Source organism: Zeus faber, assembly GCF_960531495.2.
Source record: "Zeus faber genome assembly, chromosome: 12".
Classification (NCBI taxonomy): domain Eukaryota; kingdom Metazoa; phylum Chordata; class Actinopteri; order Zeiformes; family Zeidae; genus Zeus; species Zeus faber.
Window position 1 is genome coordinate 19,045,378 of NC_137196.1, and position 23,864 is coordinate 19,069,241.

General features: G+C 45.6%; 1 protein-coding gene across 1 annotated transcript in view; it reads left to right on the forward strand.

The window, feature by feature from the left end:
- The window catches only part of LOC307238205 (dual specificity calcium/calmodulin-dependent 3',5'-cyclic nucleotide phosphodiesterase 1A-like), a gene marked incomplete at its 5' end in the record, with an annotated part of 77,165 nt that overhangs the window by 25,810 nt on the left and 27,491 nt on the right, over positions 1–23,864 (forward strand). Inside the window, one exon of the mRNA XM_080011102.1 lies at positions 3,835–3,861. Within this exon, the coding sequence (XP_079867228.1) occupies positions 3,835–3,861 (27 nt within the window). The remainder of the gene's footprint in view (positions 1–3,834; positions 3,862–23,864) is intronic.

A 23,864-nucleotide genomic window follows, 5' to 3' on the forward strand; every position in this document is an offset into this window, starting at 1 on the left:
ATAATAAAGCAATACAATAAAGATTTAGAAGAGATGTACAACAGACATAACCTAAACATAACAGAACACCAATAAAAAAGAAAACATCATTTTTTAATCATTAAAGATTTTTAATCATTGACAACTTCATTTCAAGAAAATATTGTATACCACATTCTGATTCTCAATAGTTATGTCTACATAATGTACTGTACGTGATCCCAACTGATATTTAAAAAAACACAATTCTAGACGTCCCCATAAACCACCTATACGAAAAGTGTGTGTGTGTGTGTGTGTGTTTTTACCATCGTCTTGCCTCCCCTCTCAAACGTAGCCCTCATTCTTCTTTTTTTTCCTTTTCTTTTTCTTCTTTTTTTTTTTTCCCCCCAGTTGTGTCTTTCCCTTTGTGGCGGACAGTGAGTCAGATGAGCCTAACAGGGCTTGAGCCTTTTTCCATCATGTTTAGCGGGCGCGGCGAGGGCGCCTGCGGAGTGTCAGAGATCACCACGGCCTTTAATCTCCCAAAGAGCCTCCATCTGAGGCGAGCGAAACCACGAAGCTGCTCGAAGCCCACACGCCTGACAGGAGACGCTCACCGTCAGTGTGTACATGTCAGCAGTATTTGTGTGTGTGTGTGTGTGTGCGTGCGTGCGTGACAGGGGAGATATTGTCAGTACACACTATGTATACACACTATACACTATATATAAAGCTTGACTGTATGTGAGCATATAAACAATGTTTTGGTGATATTTACGTGCTATCATCTTATCCCAGCAGAATGATTTAGCAGCAATATGGTTCTGTGTGTGTACGCGTGCGTGTGTGTGTGTGTGTGTGTGTGTGTGTGTGTGTGTGTGTGTGTGTGTGTGTGTGTGTGTGTGTGTTTTACTATACTTGTGAGGACCAGTCTCAGGATTGAGTGATGGGTTTAGAAGTGCACCAGAAAAATGGGTCCTCACTTACCAGGTGTATTTACTCGGATCTCACTTTAATACCAGTACAAGAATGTGTGTTTGTGTGTGTGTGTGTGTGTGTGTGTGCTGGCGCGTGTTTTGATGGATATCGCAAAGCTATTACTGGCTAAATGTATCCTGAGTAATGAATTTTACCTTTTGACAGGCTAAGAAAAGAATGAAAGAGATGATTTTCTCTCTAACAGGCATGCACGTGAATGCATGAAAGCAACGAGAGCACACACACACACACACAAACACACACACACACACACACACACACGCACAACTAGATCAAAGGTCCTCTCTCACACACACACACACACACAGACACACAGACGTGTTAAGCGCACACTCTTTGAATTCCGTCAGTCTCGGTCTGCGAGACTCAAATTCTCGGCCAGGCTCGTGACAAACGAAGGAAAAACAAGGGAGGGATGGAGAAACGAAAATAACTCCAGACAAAGACACACACACACACACACACACACGCAGACAGAGACGGACAGAAGGGTGTTTGGTCGGTTCCAGCCTAATATCCACCTCAGCTCATGTTGTTTAATGCTCCATGATATCCGTTGACTGACGCATGAATCAATGTACTACAAATCCGCTTTCACCCCCCCCCCCTCCCCCCGTGCCGCATGACAGATGACCTCTGTGTTTTTACATTAGTAAAAAGGATTTCCATGCATCATCCCTCCGCTAATCACATCACCTGCCTCACCTCTCTCAGCTATCGATTAACTAGCATCAACGGATCGATGAATCATTTGATCATCCGTTCACCCCCCCCCCCCCTGCCGGCCGGGATCGCAACGACGCGGGGTGGAGGAGGGAAACGACACGGAAACGACACGGAAACGAATTTCGGAGTTCCAATTTCGTCGGGGCGCCGAGAAGATAAGATGAGGCTGAGGAAAAAGCGAGAACGCCGAGCCGAAAGCTCGTGAGCGCCACGTGCGTGCGTCTGCTCGGGGTTTGATGGAGAAGCAGCTGACATAACCGATGAGCGCGGGCGTCCTCTAACGCTGTTACCTTGGGGGTCGGGGTGGGGGGCGTGCATATTATTAGATTAATTCCTCTGAACGGTCGGCTTCCCCCTAATATAATTATCGGGTAGCAGACTCCCTTTTTCAGCCCACTTCCTCATTACACTCGGAGCGTCGCGGTGGCTCGTTGGGCCTCGTTCGACAAAGCTGCTCTTACATTTTCTTCGGGGCTCCTAAAAAAAAAAACCGCAGGGTCCCTCCATCTCGTGGAGCAGGTGATGGATGGTAATGACTCCCAAACTGGATGGTAGCGCGGCTGGTGAAACGCCGGCTTCACGACAAGCTGATCTGTCGCTCGCGCCGTGCCTTAGCATCCACTCCACTTTCTTTCGCGCTCCCTCCCTTCCTCCCTCCCTCATTTCCCTCCGCTTCACAATCCCCCCCTCGGCCCCTGGCGACGACCGACCCCACCCTCCTGAAAGCGATTAATTCCTTCCCTTACGAGAGTTTTTTCGAGGGAGTCCCGGTCGGAGTCGGCCCGCCGCTGCGTTTTTCGTTTCTGGCGCGGCAGTAGAATCCGCCGCTCGCTCTTTGTCGCCGGGCCGCGCGAAAGATTGATACGTGCGGAAATCAAATCAAGCTAAGTGCTGGGAATTTTCACGAGACCGGAATGTTAATGTGGCCGTCCCAAACCGCAGCATCCCCACCCCTCTAATATTAATGCTTTGGCTGTGATGCGTGTGTGTGCGGGTGTGTGTGTGTGTGTGTGTGTGTGTGTGTGTGTGTGTGTGTGTGTGTGTGTGTGGAGGAAGAGAAGTGTGTGTGCAAAAACGGGGACTCTCACTTAATCATAAGCAGCTTTTAGAGCCATGCTGGTATCTCTATGTGGAGGTGTGGGTGTGTTATGGGCCAAATGTCAGTGATTGTGGGTATGTATGTTCGTGGTCACGTTTGTGTGTGTGTGTGTGTGTGTGTGTGTGTGTGTGCGGTAATTGTGGTAGGTGGAGTGCTCAGGGGTGGAGATGTGCTTGTGTTTCTTTCTATCTTTAATGCATTACCATTATCGTGAAGAGTGGCTCTGCAGTAGCACAAAGGTGTATCCATGCCAGCGGTTCTCAACATGGGGCACAGGGACCCCCCCCCCCCCCGGGGGTCTTTCAAGAAGCTCCAGGGGGTCCCCAAAACGATGATTAATAGTTAAACTTCATTCAAGTCGATACGTTCATTTACAAGACGTCAGCGCCAATGGAGAACGTACAACTGTACTTGTTTTGATCCGAGTCGCACTGTTATTTCCCTCTTGTACAGACAGGTGTGGACCTGTGCACTAAATCACATCTAACAATAAAAACCCAGAGACTAAATCTTATCAAATGGAGCCCACGGCCTAATGCTTCTCAAATTATTGTATATATATTAAAAGAAAGTTTGAGAATCACTGGTGTACGCGGTGCTTCTTATCAAAAGCCCGGTGAAGAAATAAATAAAAAACCTGCACTGCAGTGCCAGGAAAGCTGGACCCCTGTGAATTATTCTTTAACAACTTCTTGAAAATATCATCATTCATTTAAGATAAAGTTGTATTTGATGTGCATCACGTATCACTACTTTGTGTAGCTGTGTGTGTGTGTGTGTGTGTGTGTGTGTGTGTGTGTGTGTGCATTTGGCTGTATATTAAAGTATCAATCAATATTTCTGCTTTATTTCCCCAGTCGCTGTTAATACGCAAGCACATTAATTTGTTTGCCAGTTCGAATTTTATTCCAACCGCGGCTCTTCCGTCCCACTTTCAATGTCTCGGCCGAAACGAAATAAAACAAACTTGTGAGCCGATCCGGACCGCCGCGGTCGCAGCCCTGTTTTCCCCTCGTTTCCAACGCTCCGTTTGTCTTCTCTCTTGGCAGGAGGAAGTACAAGAAGACGTCGCAGAGGTAAGTCCTGCTGACGGGGCTGCAGAGAACCCCCCCCTTCGGGGTCCAGGGAATGGCCTCCCCGCCCTCCTCCGACCACCGTCCACCCATTGTTTTGTTTTTTTTCTTTTTCAGGCGCTTGTTAAACATTTACCGCATGTGTTCCTAACCTTGGTACAAATAGAAATCCATGGAAATGAGCTGTCGAGGGTTATGGGGTTTTCGATGTGGGGAGTATGAAGGACGCGGAGGGGAGGCGTGGCGGGGAGGTGGAAAATTCCAGGTTCACAAGAAAGCGAAAGCCCCGCCATGTTTTCTCTCCAGCCACGCACCGATCCAGCTGATTTCCGCAAATCCACGCGGTCGACTCAAAATCCCATGAGTGGATTTTTACCGCGTGTACCCGGATTTTCCACCTCTGGGGTGTTGAGACTGACTCTCGCTCAAGCCCTTGTACTGTGGAGTCTTTTCTTGAATTACTTGCACGACAAATACTCGGTTTAAAATTGCGTCATAATTTAGTCGGAATATTTATTTGGGCCCAATGGCAAAAGTTAGTTTATAGTCAGTATATGGACTACTATTGAGGTAGCTGGTCAGCTCCGGAGTTCTACAGACAGGTTTTGGTATGATTTTGGTCCCTGCTCGCCCAACACCTTGGCCTGTGATTGGTTGTCAGAGTCTCATGAATAGTTTTGGAAAACCATCTTCGCCCGCGCTCAGTGGGCTGATGTCGCCTCACTGCGGCAACTCTGATCTTCTTACCGTTTCTCAGTCGGGGTTTTCCTCTTCCCCCTCCACCAAACGGTAGGATCCCAGGGAACCCCCCACGAGGACGGTCGGAAACCGTGTCCGCCCGGCACCCGGGGCTTTTCCCCCAAAAATCAGACGGCCTCCTTCAGCAGCAGTTTGTTTTTCCCGTCGTTCGCTAGGACACCGGAGATGTTTCCTGTCGTTCTCTGTTCATTCACCTGGACCTCTTTACCCCACCAACCCCACTCCCCCAGTGTCCCTCCCCCGTCTTTCATCCGTCTGTCACCTCCTCCATCTCGTCGCTTCTCCTCCTTCGCCTCTTCCGCTCCACACCCTTTCATCACTCCGTCCTTCAAAGCGACACCATTCACCATCATGACCAGGTAGTCGGCATTCCTGTCAGTGTGGGGGTATTAAAAGGCCTTTAAGTGGAAACTAAGAGCCCCCCAAAAAAATGGGATTGGCAGCCGGTTGGACACTTCCTGTCAGTTTTGGCTTGAAAGTTCCATTTGTTTAGCGCTGTCGATGGAGCCTCACGGCGCTCTTGGGAAATCAGGCGCGCTATTGACTCGTTTCGTATCGAATACAGTTATTTACGAGGCGTTTAAATGAGATTTCAGTGCTTTTTAGCGCACAAATTGGATCAATTGATTGAAGTCTTAAGTGTATACAGTACATACATTTGTCTGTGTCGGTGTAGATCTCAGTGAATAAATTAAAATTTCAGCCCTTTGAATGTGTGCTTTTTTTTCCCGAAGTTACCCCAGATACCTTGAAAAATGAATCAAACCTAGATTTTAGTGAATGGTTCCAAGAGCTATTCAGATTTAGATTTGTTGCGGATGTTAGGGACTGAAATTGGTTTTCTAAATAAGACCATGAATGGACCATGAATATCAGTCTTTTCCCTCCGGACTGCTGCTGAACGCTGCGCAGGCCTTTCGCTATTGACTCGTCACTCGTCTTTTCACTGTCTCTCTGTTTTTTATCAAAAGGCAGTCAGAGTGACTTCAAACCAAAGTATCTTTAAAGAATCCTTAAAGATAAGCACTTATTTTTCTATCCGTTATATGCAAATGACGTAATTCACAATATCGTTATTATTATTATTATTATTATTATTATTATTATTATTATTATTATTATTGCTTAATGCCACAATTTGGGACTTGATAATGAAACACAGTCCATTATAAGTACAAGTGTAATTCTTGTTATATCCATTTTTTAACTGGAATAGTCGTATTTTAAAATGTGATTTTTGCCCAGTAGGGTGATTGAACAAAACTCCCATCAGGCCACTCATTGGCACAGTGTGTGGCAGCTGAAAGCGCGACAGAAGTAGCTGCTGGAATCTCTCTCTCTCTCTCTCTATCTGTTTCTTATTTTCCATCTCTCTCCCTCTCTCTCTCTCTCTCTCTCTCTCTCTCTCCCTCTCTCTCTGGTTCTGCGTTGGGTGGGCTGAGTTCCTGTGCGGAGGAGCCCGGTGATTGACGGCTCCATATGTGTCTGTGTAATTACGGCTCGGCTAATTGGCGTCGAGGAACACTGGGACTTTGTCATTACTGACACACCAGGACAGCCTTCCTCAGACGCAGATGGAGAGAGAGATAGTCCTCCGCGCGGAGGGAGGGATGTGCGAGGGAGGTCGAGAGAGAGAGAGAGAGAGAGAGACGCAAGGTGTGGCGTCCAGAGAATGCACACATTGCATAAGATCATTGAGAATTCAGCCAAAGGGTAGGGTCCGGGTATAACCCGCAGAGAGGCACAGACCCTCGGACTACATTGTGCCTGTTTATATGCGAATGTGGGACAGAGTGCGGCTGAGATAAACGATCGAAACCTCATATAAAACCCGATCGATGCTCCTCCTACTCCATCGTCTGCTTCGAGAGAAGCCATTGTTGAGGCCTGCCCCCTCCCCAGCAAGTCACCGAGCTCCACCGAGAACCCAGGGTGCCATTTATCTGTTTCGTCTCCAGTCAAGAACAAAACAATACAAGATAGGCGGCGTGTACGGGATAAACTGAAATTACAGTCTTGACAAACGAACATTTGAGCAGGAAATGCAGCAGGAGGCTCCACCAAAGTTTCAGCGACGCCGCTTCAACAAGTGCACGAGCGCGTGTCAACTCCGCAGAGCGCTGGCATCGGCTTCCACTGGTAAATATGCTACTCTGATCACGCTTCCTCGGCCAGATTTTAAAAGCTCAAAGTGTTTTGCCATCAGATCCAAGACAAGCTGTCGTTGGCACACACGCAAGAGTTTGTGTGTGTGTGTGTGTGTGTGTGTGTGTGTGTGTGTGTGTGTGTGTGTGTGTGTGTGTGTGTGTGTGTGTGTGTGTGTGTGTGTGTGTGTGTGTGTGTGTGTGTGTGTGTGTGTGTGGCAGTGTGTGTGTGGCAGTGTGTGTGGCAGTGTGTGAATTCCTGCGTGTGCTAGTCCAATCTACTTCCCAGAGGCAAATCTCTTACACACACACACACACACACACACAAACACACACGCAGTTCGCAGTTTTTGATGCCATTTAGGGCCACAGTAGATGTTTTGATGACCTCGACGATGCAATCCGCAGCCTAATCTGCGATGTTCCGTCCAGTGGAAGGAAAGGGCCGGCGAGGCCGAAAGGAAGGCCAAACATAGAACAATACCTCGATGTGCTTGCATCGTCCCACTCCATGCCACTTGGAGTTGGATTTATTGGAACGGGTCCAACCTTGACAATATTCGAAGGCCACTCAAGTCATGTACAAACCGTGCAGATGTTGTGAAAGCAGGCCACAGTGATTTAATTCATCGGTTTTGATATAATTTGGAGTTAACCGTAGCAAATGACTTCGGGGAGGACTTAAGGCGATAAATCAAGGAGACATCAGGTGGCGCAGATAATTGAATCAGTGATTGGTGCCACAGCGACAGGCCGCATGTCCGCTGGAGCTCCGCGTTACAGCGACCGCGTGTTTGGCGGTTGGAAGGTTGGAGTTTGGCAAGACTGCTGTGTTGTTGATATTTGCCAGTGTGGAGTTGTGTCGCGGTAGTTAACCCAAAGCACTAACCCGAAACCCGGGCACGTGATGACGAACAACCCAAAAAAAGACGAGTTCACTGGGGTGGGGATAACAGGTAGGTAGAAATGGGGTTCAGCCTACTCCCGCATGTGCGTTAGTTCACTTGGTCGGTGATGTGCCCTGGTTGATCCCCGAAACTGGTTGGGGCATGGCAGCAATTTCAAACATGGCTTCTCCGTTCTGGTCCAGAGATTTTTTTTCCAGCCTCAACACACCTGTACACAATAACACACACCGGGCCTGCCCGGAATTACCGATTAGAAAATGAAGGTGAAAGAAGAAGACAGGAAATGCCGAAGGTTAAGCTCCAGTAAATGGACTCCCTGCCCGTCTGCCTTCCCGAGGAACAAAGCCCATTTGTATGAACAGTACGTATGAACGGAGTTCTGTTCAAGGAGCGCGAGCGCACGAGCCCAAACAAACAAGCTGCAGATGAGGCAGGATCTCCTCTAGCTGAGGATCAGAAAAACAGAAAAATCAGAACCGCACAACACTGCACAACACTGCACAACCCGATATCATCACAGAAACACATGGGATGAAAAATAATTACGTTGGATGGATGGATGGGTGGATGGGTGGGTGGATGGATGGATGGATGGAAAAGAGCAATGAAGAGGAGGATGGTCATCATGATGCTAAGAGCCACAAGAGAAAATTTAGTTCTTTGGGTAATATCAGTAATCAGGCAGAAAGTGTTCCAGGCATTGGCTGCGTTTCAAGAGCAGCCCATTAGATATCATTACCCGGGCCCTGATTTCCTTATTTTGTACCACCAGAGGCTATTTGTCAGTCACTAATGGTATTGGACTATTTATTGAGATGGAATCACCGGGGGGGGGGGGGGAGTATTATAAGGATACCGGCTTAATCGACGCCTATGCGAGTAAACTTAATTTCCTTTGATTAAAACAAAGAAGTTATTGTCTCCCTAGCGATGGGGGGGGGGGGCGTGACGCGCGGCCATGGCGGCGATGGGCGGCGGTGACGGCCGGAAATTGTTCTGTTTCTGTTTGGTGATTTCCCTCTCTCACGGTGCTCTGTTACGGCACTTTGAAGCACCGCAAATCAGCCACTCACCTACTTCACTTTGGTGGATGGAGGGTTGGTTGGATGGATGGATTGATGGATGGTTGGTTAGATGGATGGATGGATGGTTGGTTGGTTAGATGGATGGTTGGTTAGATGGATGGCTGGATGGTGGGTTAGATGGATGGAGGGATGGTTGGTTGGTCATTTACTTGTGTAACATAGTGAAACATTCATTGATAAATACACACGCCACACAGGAAACGTCATATCCAGCAGTGTTGTACACACAGTGCATGCAGTAACCTCCCTGCCGTCCTCCTCATCATCCATACACCCCTAGGACGTGAGGTAAAAGTAGGTGTTAGATCTCCTGGTCAGACGCCGTCATGTAGATAGCCAAATCAATGTTCAATTGTCCGCGGGAGTGAACTCCTCGTTCACAGTATTAGTTATACATCATAGTCTCCCTCTCAAGCCCAAATCACACCCTATTTCTGATGTATCGCCTCGACGCCACGCTCATGCTTTTCCGCGAAGGCCATTAGATGGAAAGGGGGTCCGGCGGAGAGCTCAAGACCCCAATTACAGGTGCAGAATTGCCTTGCGCCTCTTGTGTAATTGTTTTCGGGGCGGATCGGTCGTCGGCAGGCCTCCAATAGGATTCCCGTTCAGGATTCCGACTCTTTTTCGGCACTTTGCGCTCGGGGTCTTTTTTATTGGCCCATACCTCGATCGTTCCACAAAGTCCACAAGATGAGGGGTGTCAGGGATTGGCGTTCCCGTGTTTGGGAAAAAAAATGATATGGATCCTTTCAGGGGTTGCGGTTCTTTGCTTACAATTGGTCCATTTCGTCCTTCTGAGCCCCAAACCCACACTCCGCAAACGCACACAGACAAACACACAACACACACACACAAACACAAACACAAACACACACACTCCTTTTTCCCTCTACCTGGTAATTAGTGGGGTAATTGCCCGGCTCAAATCTCCAAGCCCAGATTAATTACATTCTTCTCAGCGGATCTTTTTTTCCTCCCCCTCCACCACACTCGGCTGAAATCAGGTGCTTCTCTTCTGCTCTCTCCTTATATGACGCATTTCACACCACTTCACAGCTCTCCCTACCGCACAGGTGCACTGGGCTCCCACCGCCCCCCTGCCCCCCTCCCCCGGTCCCGCCCCCATCCAAGTGCACGGCAGCACACGCTGAAACACGCACACGTGCACGCAAACGCACACACATACACACACGCGTGCACAATCTTTTCCCTTTGTCCACCAATGTGTTATCAGATGCACAGACGCAATCAGCTGCCTGCAAGTGCAAAGGTTCAAGGTAGGGCATTGAAGGAAGGGTTGGCCACATGTTCTCAACATGTGGTCCTGAAACCCCTACGGGTCATTCAAGAGCGTCCAGGGGGCCCCTGGAGGGGGTCATTTACAAGATGTTAGTAATGTTAGTGTAACTGTGACGTGTTCATGTAATAGGTTTATATTTGACCAATAATCAGTTTCTGTTCCCATTTTGTTATTATTTTCCTTGTCTGTACTTGTTCCTGTGTATATTTCTTTTGGGGAGCTTTTATTTTGTTGTGTGACCTCCGACATTTTGACGGTGCGTTCCATTTGAACTGGGAAGTAGGAATTTCCGAGTTCCCGGTCGGAAATTTCAACTGGAACGCCCCCTGAAGTCGGATTTCGGAAACTCCGCACTAACCCCATCCTCAAAATCCAAGATGGCTGCTCAACAATAAGCGGAGAGCTGTAGTATCACGGCTGTGATGTAAACAATGTTTTATTATTTTTTTATTAAGTCTATTATCGAAGTCTGTTTGGGCATGAACATGTACATGTTGGTGGACCCCCAGAGGAGCACTCCAAATGTTGTTCTTTGTTGTCATTATCTTTATTTCATTGTGTATACGTATTTTCTATCGTGTACATGCGATTCTCCCCCTTTCTCCTTTAAAGATGTGCATGTAGAAACCCGGTCATGTGAAGTTGCTGTACTGATATTATTGTGTTTTACACAGGTATGTGAGCTCCCTCTTTGTTATATTGTCACAAAAATTTGTTTTGAAATCGATGATTTAGATTTTTTTTGTAGAAGTATGTTAATGTTTGCACATTTCAAATTTAATGTGAATTCATAAAATAGGAAAATGGGAAAATAGCTTTTAAAGACGGCAAAATTATTATTGTCAACGATCAGAATGAGATGAGAATATTTTGTATTACTGATTTAATGGAAGATTGAATGTGGTAAATGTAGTGGCACACGGGGAAACCCGGTCATGAGAAGTTGCCGTACTGATATTAATGTGTTTCACACAGCTCCCCTCCCGGGCTGGCAAGGCAGGAGTTGTCCTTCCCTCATTCTGCATCATCCAAAAACACAGTGTCTGGCCAGACCGGCTACTTTATCACCATTAGAGAGGCTGCTTGGATCCTGGCTTCCCTCTCACTGTTTTTTTTTTCTGCTTCCCTTTGCATACTTAAAAACTAAACACGTGAGATTAACTGTAATGCGCGAGGACGATGAATCACTTTCAAAAACGTTCCCCCTCCATATACTTCGGACAGACATAAAACTGAATGAGACATTATCTGCGGTTGCACAGTAATTGTGTTCTGATGATTGATCGGGTGGCTCGGGCTGCGGTGGCTCCGTGAATGCACACGCACACGCACGCACGCGCACACGCACGCACACGCACACGCACACACACACACACCCATCATGGCTTCCCTCAGCAACAACTTGCCCGCCCAGAAAGATAACATTGCAGATTTATGGAGCGGATTGGCGCTTTAATCTAGCTCTCTATATCACCCGTCCGGCCTTCTCCATCTCTCCCTTCCACCTGTCTCTCGGCTACAGTTTGTAAATCTCCTGGAAGGTTAATGGCCTGTGACAGCGTGGTGGAATATGTGTGTGCTTTACTCTGTGTGTCCACCTCTACCGTGTCTATAGGTTCACTCGAAGTGTGTTCAATGAGTGTGTGTTTGGGTGGGTGTACAGTATGTGTGTGATAGTGGTGTTATTTTGATTCCGCCATCCACTCCAGTCCGGGGCATTAGACCCATCAGCCCTGGCTCATTCATCTGGGGCCCGCCCGGCCATTTGGCTCCCAGTGGGAGTGATAGACCTCAGATATATTTCCGCATCCACGGTCGCCCACAGCCTCTGTGTCACACCGGCGCGACACCGCCGGAGTCCATGTATTTTAAAGTGGGTTTCTCTTACCGCACCGGGAGATGAAAAAGCCTCGCAAAATATGATTTGATTCACACAAGGGGGGCCCTAAGAATACGAGGAATAATGACGACAAGAATCATTTCTCCAGAATAGTGCCGCACTTTATTTATTTATTTATTTATTTTCTTTCTTTCTTTCTTTCTTTCTTTCTTTCTTTCTTTCATGAATGCGCAATTTGGCAAGGTAACTCAAAATGGAATATATTATTAGCCTGTATTTCTTAGGTGAATACACTAGCCCCCTAGCCCCAAATAATGCAATTTTTTTTCTATTATTGTAAATAATTTATATTTTTGGCAATCTTTTGGCTGCACAATTTCTTGGCTTATTGTTCATTGGAATGTTGTCCTATTTTGTGTATATCTCTGAAATATCATGTGTTTTCTGATACTCTTATACACAGAGTACACACACACAGTATATTTATTCAGCCGTTGCTTTTGTTGTAGTGTGTGTAAGGACTTCACGAGTGGTGTTGTCCGTGGCGTCATGCCGCTGCTTCGCTCTTACGTAAACGTCGGGCGGTGAAGGATTCGGGCTCGCAAATTGAATAATGCAGTTTGTCACACAATGGAAAGGTTCTTTCGTCAAAAGGGGATAAATGAAGCACCTTCGCCGCGCCTGCTTCGCCCGGCCTCTGCAGCGCGCGCGCCCACGCCCGTGGTTGCGTGTGAGAGATGTGCGCGTGCACGTGGAGTGTGCGCGCCTGAGTGCGTGTGGACACGTGCCTCTCTGAGAGCATGAATACACACTATACATACGCTGGTGTTTGGGTGTGTGATGATCATGTCTCATTTTTTTTGATTGATTGATTTTTTGATTTTTTTTTTTGTTGCTGCGACTGCAAATGTGCGAATTTGACGGGATGACGCGGTTGGAACCGGACTGTTTTCCATCTTTACGTGGCGTTGCCTAAACACTCCCCCTTAGAAACTAAATGGAGCTGGTTTAATATTAAATATTTAATAGACACGCGGCGTTGTTCCCACACTCGCCTCTTTAGTAGAAACCTTGCCTTGTGTTTATAGCCTGTCTGCCCTGAGTTATGTGTTATGTACACTATTTTATACACTTCCAGCGTCGCGTTGTCCATCTTTAATCAGAGCGATGCTGCTACTGCGATCCTCATGGCCGAGGAACTCGGCCAATATTCCTTGTTTTACTAAACCTTACCGTAACCTCGCTCTCTGGTTGCTGGGAAAAAATGCGGAATGCGACACACAGACATTGTTACCCGCTTCTGAGAATTTACAATGTAAGCCAAACGCCCCTCCATCTCTCTGATCAACGACGGTAAGTGCGACGTTATGTATTTTGGGTCCTTGTTGGGTGCCGTCCTTGTTTTTTTTTTAACATCCTCCCACAGCGCAGACACAGCTACCATGCATAAACAAGTTGAGATCAGAGTGCAGATTGTCGCTGTAAAACCACCTCGGCCTCATTTCGAGTGCTGGTCAAACTTGAATCTAAAAATGAATCTCGGCGGGGCCTCTCTCCGTAGATCACCTCACGTCGGGGACGCTCTAAAATCAGTTAAAAGGGTTAAGAGAGACGGAACAATGGAGCGCCCTCGTCCTGCCTTCACTTTCGCCACCGAGCATCACGTTAATTGAGCCATTAATTCAGTGCCACCTACTGTCAGTCTGACACCATGCTGACGGATGAAGGGCGGGGGGTGGGGGAGGGTGGGTGGTTGAGGCTTGAGGTTTGTTCCTTTCAGAGTAAAAGTCCTGTGTGACCTCAGTTGTGTAATCAAGGACTTTGCACCGTTTCCCGACGCACATTATGTGTTGAGCCGGCCCAAGACGGGCCTCGAGGCGTTTGTGAGATAACTCTTACCTAGATGGCTCTTAACAGACCTATTAAAGCTGGAGGGTAACAAGAAAACTCCCGATTTAGTACGCGTACCTCTGCAAAAAAGGTCCGATGGGCAGTTTTAACGAGCCACGTTTTTTTTTACATTTTCCCAATGTTATACCTGATCACAACGGGGTAACTCCGTCAGTGGCCGCCGATCCGCCCGTCTTGGCCTGTCGTTGCTGTACAGTCCTTGACTGAGAACCAATGTCCCTCACGTGAAGCCGCCCCTCAATGACCCACTTACGAGGCAATCTTTGCAATTGTTCAGTTCATAATACTGTTCCAGCCTGTTCCACACATTCAAGAATCCCACCATCACGCAAGTGTTTCAGAAGTTATTCTCACAGTCAGACTGATGATAAACTCTATACCGATATACTGTGGAGCAGGCCCGGCTCTCCACCACTTTGACTGGGTGGGCAGCAGGAAATGTTGATTGGCTTATTCACATTTTTCAAAATGTTGTTTTGAACTACTCTGTAGAATTGATGCTATGTTAACACGGGGACTACCCACACAAATGACATTTTTCCGAGTTCCCCTGGAATGCAGCTTCACTTCCTGCTGTCTCTCGACCCGACACAAACTTGGACAAACGCAAGCTTGGACAACCGCTTTCTAATCCACGAGGGGTGAAGTCGGAGCATTTGGTTGGGCATTGCCTGCATTTGGTGGGGCGTTGCCCCCTCGTGCCGGTGCCTAGAACCACCCCTGCTTCGGAGGCAATGGGTTGATTCTGGAGTCAGAGAGTGAGTGACTTGCTGACTTATAGCGGCTTTTGGATCCCAAAGTGCCACGGGGAGGATGATCAAATTCAAGGCACAGAATCCTTCTGTTTACCACGGGAGCCTTTGACTTCAATTCTCATTCATTTTCCCAGCTCTTATACGCAAAGCCGAGGAGTTAGGATTAAAAACTCTTTTTTTTTTTTTTTGTTCTCCTTTTTTTGGCTACTGCAAGCAAATGATAACATTTGAAAATCAAAGCTGTTATTTTCATGAATTTCCATGCGTCAAAGCGGAGCAGAGCTCGCTCTCGCTCATGGAATTTTGACTCCAATTTAATAATTTATGACGGTCATTTATGAGTTGATGAAATTAAGTGTTGAGCAAACACTAAAAGGGTTTTGTCTGGTGTAAAGTAAAAAGCTCTGGGTGCAAGGTCTCTGGTTCGTGAGATTTCGTGTGTCCTGCTGTTTTGCCCAGTGCACCACACAAAGTGCACCCCCGGTGTCCTTGTTTGTCCCCGGGGCCGACGGGGCTGAAGGACGCTCCCGCGCTGACCTCTCTCGACCCCGGTGCGCCGCTCTGCGCAAATGTCATTGATCCGTTGCTCGGAGGGGGGGGGGGACTAGAGGGACGGAAGGGCAGCATATCCCTCTCTCCGTCTATCTGTACGACCTGAAAAAAAGAAAAAGGTCTCTAAACCACAGTGGATCTGCAGAGGCAAACTTGCCACTTGCCAATAATTTGTACTTGATTTACTTTTTTTTTTTTTATATTTTAAATTTCAATTTCACTTAAAAAAAAAAATCGGTTTAAATGGGATTTAAATCAATGTACATTCCTTTGTAATCCATTTTGTCAAATCATACACAACGTAATGAAATGCATTATTTGGGTTTGAATACCTAAATACCCCGAAGCAGGAGGAGTCTGCACTGAGCGGACCACTGACCATGAGAGGTTATTAATGGCTGTGTCCTGTCTGCATCGGAGCCAGATAATCTCATTGAGAGCACCATTTTGTTTGGCTCTCCCGTTTCATTAAGTTAGCTCTCTCTCACTGTGCAAGTCTATGTGCATACGCGCTCGTGTGTGTGTGTGTGTGTGTGTGTGTGTGTGTGTGTGTGTGTGTGTGTGTGTGTGTGTGTGTGTGTGTGTGTGTGTGTGTGTGTGTGTGTGTGTGTGTGTGTGTGTGACCTTCTCAAGTCTCGCACCTAAACTGCATTTAGCGTTTGATTTGAGTTTACTTCCATCCCCAACCTCATCTCATCTCAGATCCTGTTCCTCAGAGTTGCAGCTCCCTCTTGGTCCTCATTGTGGCATAAAAAAAGGCATATTTTCAGTAGGGTCCTGGTTGGGCGAAAGGTTTGTTTAGTGGCGTAAATTGTGAAAAGCCTTGTTTTTTCTTTCCACTTTCATTGACGCTCGTCCTTAAGTGTTAGTGTTCTTTTTGACTTGATTGCGCCGGATTGGCCGCAGATATTTTGAGGAAGGCCGGGAGTAGGGCTGTAACCACATTACTGCAATACCATGGTTACATGATATATATCATATATATGATACGTCACATATATATATATTTATATATATATATATATATATATATATTTATTTTTATTATTATTTTTTTTTTGTATCGAATTTTTTGAATTGTGAATTGTGTGAAAGTTACAGGAGGATATGAAATATAAACACAATAATATTTTTTTATTTATCATCATTGACTGTCTTCCATCCTATGTTCAAGGACTTCTGGAGAAACCAAACTTTTCAGTTGCTCCGCTCGTCACTGGAAGGGACAGTCCATTTCCCATATGAGGGGTTTCATTTGTGTGTCCGATTATTATTAATTATTTCTAGAGCTGTACCCCGACTCAGAATTTTGTCAGTCGAATCGGATTCGGCCGTTCAATACGAATATGCCAGGGGCGGAAATTACGGGGGGGGGGGGGGGGGGGGGCCCGGACCCCTGGTCCTGGAAAAACCGAGAGTTGGTTCTGCACCCCGATCGCTCCTTCTTTGATGGTACCGACCGTGCCCACGGTGCCAGCGATGGGACGCCTTTGACCGGTGCCAAAACACTGTGTTTTATTTTAGAAGTACAGTAGGTTATATTATTTTACTCGGTTTCCTAATGCAACAAAATGAGCACGTGCAACTCTTTTACAAGCCCCCTGCATTACCGTGGTTATAGGTTGCTTTTCACCACGGTAAGCAAAATTTCATTCCGTCCCAGAACTAACTGGGAGATTTGAGCCTTGCCGCACCCTCCCGTTTCAGCGGGGGCTTGAAAGGATCCATATGAAAACCATTATTCGAGCAGCAGCATTTGGAGCATTAAAAGGGTCCTGATGGGCACTAGCATGGGGCTAGCTAATTAGCACTGAAAGCCTCTGAAAACAGCCTCTGACTGCGAGCCCGAAGTGTTCCCGAATTATACGCATGGATTAGATCTGCAAGCGCGCCACATTGTGGAAACCCAATTAGATATGCCTTTAAATTTATGATCATGTTTCTATTTTTTTTAAATGCATTTACCACTGTAAGTGGTTGTTTTTTGGGGGGGTTGTTTGTGTTTCCTTGATATTTATCGGGGTTTTGCTGAACACATGCTGGATTTAGTAAAAATGTTGGGTTTCCTCAACGGTTTCCCAACTACAGGGTTTGAAAGTTCAAAAGTAAAACAAAATCCAACCCTGCCATAGCAGTGGGGGTCAAGTGTGGATTCCCAGACAATTGACATTCTAAATGGAATAAAATCAGATTTGTTTTACTTTGCCGTAGAACAAAACCAAAAACATTTTTGGAAAGGTCTCATCTTATATAAACCGAGTTATTGACCTTTGAACGCCGACCAGAGATCACTTTTGAAGCCCTATATCTCGGTATTTAAAAGAGCCACCAAAATAAGGTGAACTGTTTTGGACAGCTCTGGACATGTACCTTTAGAGGGGTGGTAGCGTCAATAGGGGGTGCCACTCAAAATGGCCAAACATATACAGTAGATCAGGGCTTTGCAAATGACATATGTAAATTCTGACAATGCAGGTATATTCCCCAACCAAATTAACCCCTAATAACACATGCATGTCGTTTTTCACCCATATCTTATTTTACTTTTTAGGTTTATAATAATATAATTACCTTACCCATGAGGCCATTGCACCAACATGCACGACAAAATGGCGTGGAATTGTAGTTTTTGTACTTTCTAGCATTAGGGTTAACGTTAGGGTTTGAAACGTTTATAAATAATTGCGTGAATACTATGCAATGTATATAATAATAAATGTTTGCTACTGTAGAAGTCCATATCATATCAACCATGTTTTAGTTGTGATGTTATGGAGGAGTCATACACTACCCATAATCCAAAGTGTAACAGCAATGTCTCTTATTGGTGGAGCTCACTGTTACCATGGAAATGTTTACCGCACTGGCTGATGGGTACCTTCAAATTTTCAGCCAGGCCCGTAAACGCTGATATTTATACTGTATCCAGTTAAATTGTATATATGAATGAAATTCATACTGAGGGTATGACACTACATCCCTATTCTCTGCCAACCTTGAATTTAATAGACCATTCAAAGAAAAAGCGAAACCAGTATCCTGCTTTAATTTCAAGCTTGTCAGAACAAAATTCAAATCCATTTAAAATTTTAATACATCCATGGTCCCCTTCCCCCACCTTCCCGCGGTGGTGTACTTTCTTCAGGTTAGTTTTAGTTTTAGTGTTTTTATCTGCACCCCCTCCCTCACCATGTTGCTGGGGTGACAGCATTACCCAAGACCTGTCTTGGTGAAAAGGTCGATTTTCAGGAGTTTTTTGAAGGTGTCAATGGATGCGGTGTTGCGGATCTCTGCTGGAAGAGAGTTCCAAAGAGTGGGGGCTGCCACACTGAAGGCTCTGTCCCCTAAAGTCTGCATTCTGGTGTGGGGGGTGGTGAGCAAACCGTGCCCGAGGACCGCAGATTCCAGCACGGGGTATGTGGCGGAGGTCTGATAGGTACAGCACAGGGATTTATAAGTGGGGAGGAAGATTTTATATGACATATTGGACTTGTCTGAAAGCCAGTGAAGGTGGATAAGGGTGGGGGTGATGTGCTGCCAAGGCTTGGTCAGGGTGACAATGCTGGCAGCTGAGTTCTGCACATACTGGAGCCTGTCCAGGGCTTTGCTGTGTACAGGACAGGACCCAATCGCAATTATCCAGACGGAAGGTGATGAAGGCATGGTTACGAGTTTCAGCCACAGAGTCTGGGAGTGATGGCTGGAATATGGAGATGTTTTTGAGGTGGTTGAAAGCGGATTTGGTGATGGATTTGATGTGTGACTGGAATGAGAGGCTGGAGTCCAAAATGACAATGGATTAGAAATTTTAGAAATAGAAATCCATACATTTTCGTGAGTATGAGCACTTAAAAGTGTGAGACCGGTTGGTATATGGTATATGTGTGTGTCAGGCGTGAATTTGAGTTGAATACTGTATACATTTGAGCGGCACGTTGTATTATTCTGTTGAAACAAACATTGCCCTCTAAATCTATTGTGTTCCTGGCGCTATATTTACTGTAAATCGGAGGAGCCACCCTGCCCAGGCCCCTAGTTCTGAGCCAATGGGGTTTGAGCTTTACTACTGATTCCGTTATGTTTCTCTGTAAACATTCAGAGCACGGGATATGGCGGGGCTTGGGGCTTTTTTGTTTCAATCAATTGCAAAAACGTAAAATAAATGTAATTAATACATCCACGGTGTTGTTTGGAGAAACACGGAGCGAATGGCGCTCCACAGCCTAAAGTACAGTCAATGGACACACGGACACACACACACACACACACACACACACACACACACACACACAAAGAAACACACAGCAGAATAATTAAATACTTACATTTCCCCCGTCTGCAGTTTTGTCACGGACAGCTGGTTTTAATTCCTCTTTCTTTTAAAAGATTTGTGCTGGTCTCTGCAGCCAACAGAGCACTTCCCATGCTGAGCTCTTAGCTTCGTTGCTGGCGGGTCCGGTCGGGCTCCAGCCGTTGGTGGAGTTGCTCAGATGTGGGGCGGTTCTAATTCGACTGAAGTGACATATATTACGGCAATGACAATGCTAGGGCTGCAAAACTGAACGGCTCATTTTAGTTTTTTTGTTTTCTGAAACTGACAGCTCACAAAAAACTGATGTGCACAAACACTGAAAAGTGAGTTTTGCCTAATAGGTCTCCTTTAATTAATTTCTCAGAAAAATATGTAAATTGTTGTCCATTCCAATATATATATATTTTTTACATTAACAACATATTATATATTTTTGTTTTGCTTTGTGTGCTCGGGTCAAGGGTCAAAAACATGGCTGCTGTCACTTAGAGTCCACTAATTCTATATCAGTTCCCCAAACTGAACCATCAACACGTCTAACCATCTGGACGCCTGGGTTTAATGTGCCCACACGAGTTGTAGCTGGCATATGTGCCCACAAACCCATAAACACACATGCACACACACAAACACGCACACGCACACACACACACACACACACACACACACACACACACACACACACACACACACCGTACACCGTACACCGATACAGAAAACGAGTGTGTGAACTCTTCTTTCTTTTCCCTTTTCTCTCTTCTCTCTCTCTTCGCTCTGTTTCCCCTCGTCGCAGCGTGTATCTCCTATAGACCTGCCCTCATTCTGCAGGATGCATATTTTAATCTCTGGGGATTATGTAAGCAAGGGCAGACCACTCCACGCTTTGGGATTATGCTCGGCTGACACATGTCAACATGCAGGATGGCACGTTATACTGGACTGGCCAGTGTTTGTGTGTGTGTGTGTGTGTGTGCGTGTGTGCGTGCGTGCGTGTGTGTGTGTGGTCACTGGAATCAGAGATCTGTGTGCTTCTGCGAAACAAGGAATGCTTCGTTTTTCCTATAGCTTGATGTTCAATCACTTTTGTTTATTTTATCTTTTGTGTCAGGAATGTAAGTGCAATGTAGGCAATGCAAGGCAAGTTTATTTGTAAAGTACATTTCATAAACAAGAGCAACTCACATGATATATAAAGGACAAATAAAAGCAAAGAAGAATAAAAGCATAGAAATAAAAAGCCTTAAAAACGCGGTGTTAGTGCGAGGAATTCCAAGGCTCAAAATGAGCGAAAAGTCTCAACGACGGGTTTAAAACATTCCGTGTACGAAGCTTCAGCCTTGACGCAGCATAACCCAAATATAACGGTTTGAATGTTTTTATTTTTTTATTTGGCCTTTATTTGACCAGGGTAGCTACTGTACATTGAGATGGAAATCTCTTCGACAAGATAGAAACATTAACACAATAAAACCCCGACAACGTGGAGAAATAAATGGACATATGCACATGGTTAAACGGTTGCGAAATTCCGTTTAAAATGTGAAGTTGGAAGGAAATAATCAAGTTAAGGTTCATGCTCACGAAGGGAAAACAAAATAATGAACAACAGGAGAAAACGTGTCAGATCATATTACAGACGCTCTAGGTGGTATGAGGGACCTGCTCTTGACATCATTCGATTTAAACCAAAAAATACACATTTAGAGGCTTCCACGACTTCTGACGCACTGTCGTGCTGAGGGTGCGAGCGGAGCATTGTTCAAAGGCAACGGTGTTTGTAACTGGCAATATTTAATGATTTAGTCGCAAAAACACAGACCTGGGACGGAGCCACGCTGCGGAAGCGGGAACCCGCATTTCCCCGCCCCCGACTTGTTTGACAGCAATTAGGGAAGCCGGGTTCTCCTCCCTGCGTCGAGCCACTGAACTTTCGCCACACACACACACACACACACACACACACACACACACACACACACACACACGGGGGGGGGGGGATCCCGTCTCTTCCGCCGACGCCGAAGCGACTCGGGCATTCTTGTCGCCCTAATCGGGGAGAGAACGTTCATGGGGAAGGGTTGTTTTTGCATGTGCTGCCTCAGCTGGTCGGCTGCTCCTGACGTTTATTTTTGCTAAAAGAAGTCGCCTCTTAAGATGCAGGTTGGGCGTAGCAGCAGCTTTTGTTCTGTAATGGCCTCTGGGGCATCAGAAATTCTTCTCTAATTCACCGTTCGGTCGTGAAAATGTTTAATTCTACTTAAAATGAAGAAATGATGGAACTAAGCTCTTGTGTTGCAAGATCCAATTTGCGAGGCTGTACTACTGTTTTCCTTATTTACACACTTATTTACACATACTTGTACCCTTGTGTTGGTCCAACCTCCGAGAACATTGTAAAAAAGACCATTTCCAACACACACACACGCACACACACACACACACACACACACACACACACAGTGGAGGTGACATTCTGAGGTTACATTCTAGTGAGCTCATTCCGTTGGGGGGCTCATTTTTTTGGTTTTGTCCTTTAACCACAAGCTCATGCATCTATTTTTTGTACGTCCGTGCGCTGCCCACTCGTGCTGCTGGCTAATTAGTGGTGGGACTGATGAAAAGCTGCCATTAATGGAACGCCACCTTCTTTTTCAAGCCCCACGGTTGTTTAGTGACTAATGTGCTATTCTCAGTGTCCCTCATTGTCAACCACGTGCCATGACAATGGGAGCTTATTAAGCAAATTACAAGTAATGAGTCTTGATATATATATATATATATATATAAATATTATTTATTATTATTGTTATTTATTTATGTATTTATGTATTTATGTATTTTTTTTATTATTAGTACTCTCAGTCTCTTCAATCAGATCAATAGTTGGAAAATGCATTTTTGCTCAATGCTATTTTGTCATCCTTCCCAACTTAAGTGAGTGGCCTTTTATTCATATCTGAGTGCAGCATATCATAGATATCTCATAAGAGGAGTGCTTTGAATTGTGACTGCTTCTCAGTCTGAATTGATGGATCTTTATGTGATGTGAAGCTTGGTAATATACTATAAAAGCCCATATTCCAAATGAATGCGTCAGGCATTTCAAGCGATGACTTCCGCGTTGGTTCAATAAAACTCCTGCTCATTAGCGATGCCAAGCGGCCCTGTACCCTGGAATACACGCACATCGCCTCAATATTACTGCATTGTAAATCATTGGGTTTGAAATGATATATGATGGATACACAGCAAAATAAGAGATCTGCTCATCTATGATGGTTTACTGGCAACTCAACGTCATTTTAAATGAGTTGACAGGTTTTCTATTTAAGCCACTTTTTGATTGGGTCATTTCCCTCTACCTGCAGCACGTTTTTTTTTTGTTTTTGTTTTTTTTCATGGAATACTAAACAGGTTCACATGAGAATATTATTAGAATTTTCGTCCATGTGTGCCCATTTAAGTGACTCATTTATTTTTTTTTGGTTGAAGGAATACCGAAAACACTGAAGCACACGGTGATCAGTAATAATGAAACGCTTGCGTTTCTATGTTCAGTGTAGGTAAGTAGTGTGGTTGATCCTTCACATTCCAACATGGCTCTGTCAAGTAATGTGAGTCGATTCAGGCTTGAAATGATCGTAAAATGTATCAGGGAAGGTCGAATGGCTCCGTCGTTGTTTATTTCATGTTGTTGGGTTCATCCGTTGTGGAGAGGAAATGCACTTAGTGCGCTAATTTGCCAAGCACGTTGACCCTTTCGCAACCACTCACAGGGGTCCGGTGTCTGTGTCAATTTGCTGTTTTGTTGAGAGATGAATCGATAGGTTGTTCCATGGATGGATGATGGATGGACGGATGGACGGATGGATGGATGGATGGATGGATGGATGGATGGATGAATTGACAGCTGGCTGGCTGGTTCCATGGATAGGTAGATGGATGGATCGATGGGTGAATTGAGAGCTGGCTGACTGGTTCCATGGATGGGTAGATGGATGAATGGATGAATGGATGATTGATGAAGTTATGACCAGCAGGCTGGCTGGTTGGATAGATGAATTGGTGGATGGATGAAAGGATTGGATGGATGGATGGATGGATATAGCAATGGATGGATGGATGGATATAGCAATGGATGGATGGATGGGCCGATGAGTGAATTGATGGATGGATGAAAGGATTGGATGGAGGGATGGACGGTTGGACAGAGGGAATGATGGATGGCTGGATAATCGAGGTATGGCTGGATGATGGATAGATGGTTTGTTGGATGAATGGTTGGATGGATGATAATAGAAAGTTTGAAGATGTCTGAAAAGCTTTGAATACATAATATCCTGAACACTTTTTCCTCTTTGGGTTAGGGTTAGGGTTTAGCGTTAGGGTCCAACGATTTTAATATTTATAGAGAAATTAAATAATTTACACCAGGAG